At 48.4% G+C, this 9,607-nt stretch overlaps 2 protein-coding genes across 2 annotated transcripts in view; both read right to left on the bottom strand.

The window, feature by feature from the left end:
* Positions 1-2,595, bottom strand: part of LOC138358513 (uncharacterized) — a 2,765-nt gene extending 170 nt beyond the window's left edge. Inside the window, exons 1-3 of the mRNA XM_069316487.1 lie at positions 2,501-2,595; positions 1,073-1,592; positions 1-701 (exon numbers count right to left, since the gene is read on the bottom strand). The exon at positions 1-701 is cut by the window's left edge and continues 170 nt beyond it. Coding sequence (XP_069172588.1) covers positions 521-701; positions 1,073-1,587 — 696 coding nt within the window. The 5' untranslated portion in view covers positions 1,588-1,592; positions 2,501-2,595 and the 3' untranslated portion in view covers positions 1-520. The remainder of the gene's footprint in view (positions 702-1,072; positions 1,593-2,500) is intronic.
* LOC138358596 (probable serine/threonine-protein kinase samkC) lies at positions 1,805-2,593 on the bottom strand. The gene is made up of 2 exons (XM_069316664.1): positions 2,560-2,593; positions 1,805-2,385 (listed from the first exon to the last, which is right to left on the bottom strand). Exons 1-2 carry the CDS (start codon positions 2,591-2,593, stop codon positions 1,805-1,807), a joined length of 615 nt encoding a protein of 204 aa, XP_069172765.1.
* Positions 2,596-9,607: the final 7,012 nt, after the last annotated feature.

Raw genomic sequence — 9,607 nt, 5'->3', positions numbered from 1 at the left:
AGTATGATGAGTCATACACACCCCCAGCCACAACACTATGATATGACACACCCTAGCTACTGTAGAGCAACATTTGAACTATGATATCATAATATATCTGCCTCTCGACGGTTATCACAACTGTTGACCCGACCACACACTAGAAGGTGAAGGGACGACGACGTTTTGGTCCGTCCTGGACCATTCTCAAGTCGATTGTGAGCCGAATGGAGAATGGTCCAGGACGGACCGAAACGTCGTCGTCCCTTCACCTTCTAGTGTGTGGTCTGGTCAACATACTTCAGCCACGTTATTGTGACTCATCGTCTGTTTATCACAACTGGATATCTGCTCAGATATCAGGTTGGTCGCGGGAGAACCAAGGGTCGAAACGATATCCAGAAGGAGAGAAAGGTGATGTTGCAAATGTCGTTTGCAAGATTCTTCTCGCGACAGAGGTCATCATTACAAAGGCAGGTGTAGGATAGTTAGCCGCCCAGAGTGGAAGCAACTGTTGACTGGGCGTCCTCGACGAAGCCGTTCAGAGCACCTGTGAACGACCTCTGGGGTCGTCGTACCAGTAGTCGTAGATGTAGAGGAGGAGGTCGAGGGGCCGGACGACACAGGGATACTCGTATGGACAGTCACTTCCGTCTTCCTGTCCGTATCTCGCCGCCTTCTGGAACTCCGTCAACTGCTCTTCAGGTGTCTTCGGGGAGTACCTGAAGTGGGACGAGTCATTAACATAACTACCGGCCTTAAACTTTCTTGTTTTCAAATAAATTTGGTGTCAGACGCCGTGGATATTGTGTGGAAAATCTCTCTGTTCTCGGGAACTCATTGTATGTCTTTGGTGTTCACGAGAACACAGCTTGTTCTTCTGTTATTACTGGCTTAAACTGTCGTAGATGGCTTATTGTGTGTGTGTGTGGGGGGGGGGGGTAAGGTAGGGGAATATAAAGGACCTGACCTTAAATAGCATATAATTTTACGTTTTAAATTTAAAACAAAAAACTAAGAATTATTGAAGCCAAGGTACAAGCTGTTAAGATAGACATTCGGAAAGGAGAATCTCTCTCGAACCAGTACTTACGGCAGGAAGATCCCGGATGCCAAGATGAGGAAGCCATAGCTCTCTGAATCACCGTAGACGCTACATATGGACTGCTTCAAACAGCTCCTCAAACACAGAACATCTGGGAGACGCGAGACTGACTCCTTAACGAGCCAATTCAGTGACGCCCCACTGAAGAACAGATTATCGGATCTCTCTCTGCTGGACGGCGTCACCTGAGCGGTATTATAAATAGCCACGCCCACGGCTCCCAGCATGAACCACGATAGAAACCCGTAGATCCCGAAGGAAATCATATTGAGCCCAGCAGCTTCGAAACTGGCCGCGCCTGGCTGAAGGAAGGAGAAGAACGGAAGAGTGAACCCAACAGAGGTGTTGAAAGCCTCCGCTGGGTCGTAACTAAGAAAAAATCTCCCCTGTTCGACCCCCAGTGGTGCCTCAAACAGGTCTCTGATGGTGACCTCCATGTCCCCGGCGGCCTCCGTCACCATACACATCACTGCCGTCACCATCATCACCATACGCCAGGCCATCAAGTCTACAAGACAAAAAATTAAAATTAACATCTGTCGTCTTGGGAATTACACTTTGTTAGTGTCATAACAGATCAGATTGTTATGTTTGTTATATTACACATGTCTGTGTTATGTTTTATGTTCTCGTGTTCTCCTGGAGGGTTCTCTACTACTGCTTGTTTGTTCACTGTCATTGTTCTCTCTCACTTATGGCTTGTTCCATGGCACTGTTGGCTCACCATACCACTGCTGGCTTCTCTTGGCACTGTTGACTTCTCTTGGCATTGATGGCTTCTCTTGGCACTGTTGACTTCTCTTGGCACTGTTGGCTTCTCTTGGCACTGTTGGCTTCTCTTGGCACTGTTGACTTCTCTTGGCACTGTTGACTTCTCTTGGCACTGTTGGCTTCTCTTGGCACTGTTGGCTTCTCTTGGCACTGTTGGCTTCTCTTGGCACTGTTGGCTTCTCTTGGCACTGTTGGCTTCACTTGGCACTGTTGGCTTCTCTTGGCACTGTTGGCTTCTCTTGGCACTGCTGGCTTTTCTTGGCACTGTTGGCTTCTCTTGGCACTGCTGGCTTCACTTGGCACTGTTGGCTTCTCTTGGCACTGTTGACTTCTCTTGGCATTGATGGCTTCTCTTGGCACTGTTGGCTTCTCTTGGCACTGTTGGCTTCTCTTGGCACTGTTGGCTTCTCTTGGCACTGTTGGCTTCACTTGGCACTGTTGGCTTCTCTTGGCACTGTTGGCTTCTCTTGGCACTGCTGGCTTCACTTGGCACTGTTGGCTTCTCTTGGCACTGTTGGCTTCTCTTGGCACTGCCGTAGAGTGAATACAACAAGGCCCACAAGCAACAAGAGTTGTATGTTAACAAATCTATTTCAACTGGAAGGTTGTAGTAACCATACCTTGAACTAACGAGGCTTTACTCACCTGTATATTCAGCGGTGAGTCTCGGCCGACACAAGGGAACACTCACCACTCAAGCCTACTGCACACTGAGGCTGGATGAGCCTCCTTACTCATGACTTCCTCATGGGGGGAGGGGGGGGAGGGGGCTGTCTCCACTGCCCAATCACCTCTTGTCCTCGTCTATTCCTCGTTTATTCATCGTTCCTCATGCACTAAATACTCAGCAATTCTTCACATCTCTTCCAACAAAGTGTCAGCCAATCAGAAGCCCCGGTAGGTGCTGCCTGCTCCTCCCACTGCTTAATGCATTACACATCCTAAGCAGACCTACGCCCTCTGCTGACTCCGGCCAGCAGACTAAGCCACAAGGCTGCTTCATTATATATATATATATATATATATATATATATATATATATATATATATATATATATATATATATATATATATATATATATATATATATATGTCGTACCTAGTAGCCAGAACGCACTTCTCAGCCTACTATGCAAGGCCCGATTTGCCTAATAAGCCAAGTTTTCATGAATTAATGTTTTTTCGACTACCTAACCTACCTAACCTAACCTAACCTAACTTTTTCGGCTACCTAACCTAACCTAACCTATAAAGATAGGTTAGGTTAGGTTAGGAAGGGTTGGTTAGGTTCGGTCATATATCTACGTTAATTTTAACTCCAATAAAAAAAATTGACCTCATACGTAATGAAATGGGTAGCTTTATCATTTCATAAGAAAAAAATTAGAGAAAATATATTAATTCAGGAAAACTTGGCTTATTAGGCAAATCGGGCCTTGCATAGTAGGCTGAGAAGTGCGTTCTGGCTACTAGGTACGACATATATATATATATATATATATATATATATATATATATATATATATATATATATATATATATATATATATATATATATATATATATATATATTACAGGGCTATAAAGGGCCTATTCACTCGCGCTGCGGCTAACTAATTGGTCAATGACGGATCATTTGTATGCGAGCAGAGAGAGTTTTGGCGCAGTGGGCTTCGTCTTTTCCTGTAATGTTTCGTGTGCGTTTACTTCAGCGGATAACGGAACAAGGAAGGTTTGTTTTTTGAACAGAGAGAGAGAGAGAGAGAGAGAGAGAGAGAGAGAGAGAGAGAGAGAGAGAGAGAGAGAGAGAGAGAGAGAGAGAGAGAGAGAGGGAGAGAATTATAGAAACCCTACACCCTCTCCCCAACACTCTTTCTCTCTCCTCTTCTCACCTCACAGCATAAACCAATCCCTAATCTCTTTTATTTACAATCCCATTTTTCCTGCTCACATCCTACATAGTCATATCACAGCTCCTTGTCCTCATATCCCAGCTCCTTGTCCTCATATCCCAGCTTCTTGTCCTTATATCCCAGCTCCTTGTCCCTATATCCCAGCTCCTTGTCCTCATATCTCAGCTCCTTGTCCTCATATCTCAGCTCCTTGTCCTCATATCCCAGCTCCTTGTCGTCATATCCCAGCTCCTTGTCCTCGTATCCCAGCTCCTTGTCCTCGTATCCCAGCTCCATGTACTCGTATCCCAGCTCCATGTCCTTGTATCCCAGCTCCATGTACTCGTATCCCAGCTCCTTGTCCTCGTATCCCAGCTCCATGTCCTCGTATCCCAGCTCCTTGTCCTCGTATCCCAGCTCCATGTACTCGTATCCCAGCTCCTTGTCCTCATACCCCAGCTCCTTGTCCTCATATCCCAGCTTCTTGTCCTTATATCCCAGCTCGTTGTCCCTATATCCCAGCTCCTTGTCCTCATATCCCAGCTTCTTGTCCTTATATCCCAGCTCCTTGTCCCTATTTCCCAGCTCCTTGTCCTCATATCCCAGCTCCTTATCCCTCATATCCCAGCTCCTTGTCCTCATATCCCAGCTCCTTGTCCTCGTATCCCAGCTCCATGTCCTCGTATCCCAGTTCCATGTACTCGTATCCCAGCTCCTTGTCCTCGTATCCCAGCTCCATGTCCTCGTATCCCAGCTCCTTGTCCTCGTATCCCAGCTCCATGTACTCGTATCCCAGCTCCTTGTCCTCATATCCCAGCTCCTTGTCCTCATATCCCAGCTTCTTGTCCTTATATCCCAGCTCCTTGTCCCTATATCCCAGCTCCTTGTCCTCATATCCCAGCTTCTTGTCCTTATATCCCAGCTCCTTGTCCCTATATCCCAGCTCCTTGTCCTCATATCCCAGCTCCTTATCCCTCATATCCCAGCTCCTTGTCCTCATATCCCAGCTCCTTGTCCTCGTATCCCAGCTCCATGTCCTCGTATCCCAGCTCCTTGTCCTCGTATCCCAGCTCCATGTACTCGTATCCCAGCTCCATGTCCTCGTTTCCCAGCTCCTTGTCCTCATATCCCAGCTCCTTGTCCTCGTATCCCAGCTCCTTGTCCTCGTATCCCAGCTCCATGTCCTCGTATCCCAGCTCCTTGTCCTCGTATCCCAGCTCCTTGTCCTCGTATCCCAGCTCCTTGTCCTCGTATCCCAGCTCCATGTCCTCGTATCCCAGCTCCTTGTCCTCGTATCCCGGCTCCTTGTCCTCTTATCACGGCTCCTTGTCCTCATATCCCAGCTCCTTGTCCTCGTATCCCAGCTCCTTGTCCTCGTATCCCAGCTCCTTGTCCCCGTATCCCAGCTCCTTGTCCTCGTATTCCAGCTCCATGTCCTCGTATCCCAGCTCCTTGTCCTCGTATCTCAGCTCCTTGTCCTCGTATCCCAGCTCCTTGTCCTCGAATCCCAGCTCCATGTCCTCGTATCTCAGCTCCTTGTCCTCGTATCCCAGCTCCTTGTCCTCGTATCCCAGCTCCTTGTCCTCATATCCCGGCTCCTTGTCCTCTTATCACGGCGCCTTGTCCTCATATCCCAGCTCCTTGTCCTCGTATCCCAGCTCCTTGTCCTCGTATCCCAGCTCCATGTCCTCGTATCCCAGCTCCTTGTCCTCGTATCCCAGCTCCTTGTCCTCATATTCCAGCTCCTTGTCCTCATATCCCAGCTCTTTGTCCTCATATTCCAGCTCCTTGTCCTCATATCCCAGCTCCTTGTCCTCATATCCCAGCTCCTTGTCCTCATATCCCAGCTCCTTGTCCTCGTATCCCAGCTCCTTGTCCTCGTATCCCAGCTCCATGTCCTCGTATCCCAGCTCCTTGTCCTCGTATCCCGGCTCCTTGTCCTCATATTCCAGCTCCTTGTCCTCATATCCCAGCTCCTTGTCCTCATATCCCAGCTCCTTGTCCTCGTATCCCAGCTCCATGTCCTCGTATCCCAGCTCCTTGTCCTCGTATCCCAGTTCCTTGTCCTCATATCCCAGCTCCTTGTCCTCGTATCCCAGCTCCATGTCCTCGTATCCCAGCTCCTTGTCCTCGTATCCCAGCTCCATGTCCTCATATCCCAGCTCCTTGTCCTCATATCCCAGCTCCTTCTCCTCGTATCCCAGCTCCATGTCCTCATATCCCAGCTCCTTGTCCTCATATCCCAGCTCCATGTCCTCGTATCCCAGCTCCATGTCCTCGTATCCCAGCTCCTTGTCCTCGTATCCCAGCTCCATGTCCTCATATCCCAGCTCCTTGTCCTCATATCCCAGCTCCTTGTCCTCGTATCCCAGCTCCATGTCCTCATATCCCAGCTCCTTGTCCTCATATCCCAGCTCCATGTCCTCGTATCCCAGCTCCTTGTCCTCGTATCCCAGCTCCTTGTCCTCGTATCCCAGCTCCTTGTCCTCGTATCCCACCTCCTTGTCCTCATATCCCAGCTCCTTGTCCTCGTATCCCAGCTCCATGTCCTCGTATCCCAGCTCCTTGTCCTCGTATCCCAGCTCCATGTCCTCATATCCCAGCTCCTTGTCCTCATATCCCAGCTCCTTGTCCTCGTATCCCAGCTCCATGTCCTCATATCCCAGCTCCTTGTCCTCATATCCCAGCTCCTTGTCCTCATATCCCAGCTCCATGTCCTCGTATCCCAGCTCCTTGTCCTCGTATCCCAGCTCCATGTCCTCGTATCCCAGCTCCATGTCCTCATATCCCAGCTCCATGTCCTCATATCCCAGCTCCTTGTCCTCATATCCCAGCTCCATGTCCTCGTATCCCAGCTCCATGTCCTCGTATCCCAGCTCCTTGTCCTCGTATCCCAGCTCCTTGTCCTCATATTCCAGCTCCATATCCTCATATCCCAGCTCCATGTCCTCGTATCCCAGCTCCATGTCCTCGTATCCCAGCTCCTTGTCCTCGTATCCCAGCTCCTTGTCCTCATATTCCAGCTCCATATCCTCATATCCTAGCTCCTTGTCCTCATATCCCAGCTCCTTGTCCTCGTATCCCAGCTCCATGTCCTCATATCCCGGCTCCTTGTCCTCATATCCCAGCTCCATGTCCTCGTATTCCAGCTTTTGTCCTCATATCCCAGCTCCTTGTCCTCATATCCCAGCTCCTTGTCCTCATATCCCAGCTCCATGTCCTCGTATTCCAGCTCCATGTCCTCATATTGCAGCTCCATGTCCTCGTATCCCAGCTCCTTGTCCTCATATCCCAGCTCCTTGTCCTCATATCCCAGCTCCGTCCCAGGGGTCCCGGCTGAGGCTGCGTCGTTCACCTCACAACTCACAAACTCCTTAATAATTAAAACGATCGATCCATGCTTATTCATTTGTATCATTCCAACATTTTGTTCTCCGTATGACAACGTTTCCCACACGTGGCTTTGTTGACACGTGGCTTTGTTGACACGTGGCTTTGTTGACATGTGTCTTTGTTGACACGTGGCTTTGTTGACACGTGGCTTTGTTGACATGTGTCTTTGTTGACACGTGGCTTTGTTGACACGTGGCTTTGTTGACATGTGGCTTTGTTGACCTGTGGCTTTGTTGACACGTGGCTTTGTTGACACGTGGCTTTGTTGACACGTGGCTTTGTTGACATGTGGTTTTGTTGACACGTGGCTTTGTTGACACGTGGCTTTGATGACACGTGGCTTTGATGATACGTGGCTTTGTTGATACGTGACTTTGATGACACGTGGCTTTATTGACACGTGACTTTGATGACACGTGGCTTTGTTGACACATGGCTTTGTTGACACGTGGCTTTGTTGACACGTGGCTTTGATGACACGTGGCTTTGATGACACGTGGCTTTGATGACACGTGGCTTTGATGACACGTGGCTTTGATGACACGTGGCTTTGATGACACGTGGCTTTGTTGATACGTGGCTTTGATGACACATGCGCTGGCTTTTGGAAGATGGCAACGATAAATGAATTAATTCGTTTTGTCTGGGACAGGAAGCCTGTGTAGATATGTACTTTTACAAAGGTACTTTTTTTAAAAGGTATGCTTTTTTACAAAGGTACCCCGAAGGTTGAACTACAGACCTTCACTAGGATGTAACCCCCCACAAGAGTTCACTAACTGCCGACCACCTATGCTAGGTGAACAGAGGCACAAGGTGAACTGGTCTGAAGGCCTGGGGCAGATTCACGAAGCAGTTACGCAAGCACTTACGAACGTGTACATCTTTTCTCAATCTTTGACGGCTTTGGTTACATTTATTAAACAGTTTATAAGCATGAAAACTTGCCAATCAACTGTTGTTATTGTTATAAACAGCCTCCTGGTGCTTCGGAGCTCATTAACTGTTTAATTACAATAAACAAAGCCACTAAAGATTGAGAAGTTGTACAGGTTCGTAAGTGCTTGCGTATCTGCTTCGTGAATCTGGCCCCAGGTTCGTAAGTGCTTGCGTATCTGCTTCGTGAATCTGGCCCTAGGTTCGTAAGTGCTTGCGTAACTTCTTCGTGAATCTGGCCCCAGGTTCGTAAGTGCTTGCGTAACTGCTTCGTGAATCTGGCCCCAAGTTCGTAAGTGCTTGCGTAACTGCTTCGTGAATCTGGCCCCAAGTTCGTAAGTGCTTGCATAACAGCTTCGTGAATCTGGCCCCTGGTCAGGAATGTACTTATGCGAAAGATTCAGTTTGTTATTAGTGAATGAATTTATTTTCCTATTCACATCATCCTGGATCAAATCATTCTTTTCTGATGTTCCTAGCTCTTTGAGGAGGGCTGGCCGCGCACCATTCTTTAGCACACCGCACAATCGACTTGAGAATGGTCCAGGACGGACCGAAACGTCGTCGTCGTCCCTTCACTTTCTAGTGTGTGGTCTGGTCAACATATTTCAGCCACGTTATTGTGACTCCTCGTCTGCGTAGCCAAGATTGTCCATCAGGAAGTTGATTGGTTCAAGCCTTCTGTTGTTGAGGTCTGTATGCTGCGCGCATCACAATAGATGTGCTACGGGTGAGAATAGATTGAAGAATAATTTCCCGATGAATATAGATGACATTAACAGGTTGGGTTGGTACTGATTTATTAATGCAAATTGCCGACTTTCTGTTATTGATGTCGCCTGTCACCACGTGTTCATAAGATAATACTGTGAATGTTAACTATGTTCTCTCTCTCTGTCTCTGTCTCTGTCTGTCTCTCTGTCTCTCTCTCTGTCTCTCTCTCTGTCTCTCTCTCTCTCTCTCTCTCTCTCTCTCTCTCTCTCTCTCTCTCTGTCTCTGTCTCTCTCTCTCTCTCTCTCTCTCTCTCTCTCTCTCTCTCTCTCTGTCTCTCTCTGTCTCTCTCTCTGTCTCTCTCTGTCTCTGTCTCTCTCTCTCTCTCTCTCTCTCTCTCTCTCTCTCTCTCTCTCTCTCTCTCTCTGTCTCTCTCTCTCTCTCTCTCTCTCTCTCTCTCTCTCTCTCTCTCTCTCTCTCTCTCTCTCTCTCTCTCTCTCTCTCTCTCTCTCTCTGTCTCTCTCTGTCTCTCTCTGTCTCTCTCTCTCTCTCTCTCTCTCTCTCTCTCTCTCTCTCTCTCTCTCTCTCTCTCTCTCTCTCTCTCTCTCTGCCTCTCTCTCTCTCTCTCTCTCTCTGTCTCTCTCTCTCTCTCTCTCTCTCTGTCTCTCTCTCTCTCTCTCTCTGTCTCTCTCTGTCTCTGTCTCTCTCTCTGTCTCTCTCTCTCTGTCTCTGTCTCTCTCTCTCTCTGTCTCTGTCTCTCTCTCTCTCTCTCTCTCTCTCTCTCTCTCTGTCTCTGTCTCTCTCTCTCTCTCTCTCTCTC

Source organism: Procambarus clarkii, chromosome 84 (genome assembly GCF_040958095.1).
Source record: "Procambarus clarkii isolate CNS0578487 chromosome 84, FALCON_Pclarkii_2.0, whole genome shotgun sequence".
NCBI classification, from domain to species: Eukaryota; Metazoa; Arthropoda; class Malacostraca; order Decapoda; family Cambaridae; genus Procambarus; species Procambarus clarkii.
This window is presented reverse-complemented; position numbering and strand designations above follow the sequence as displayed.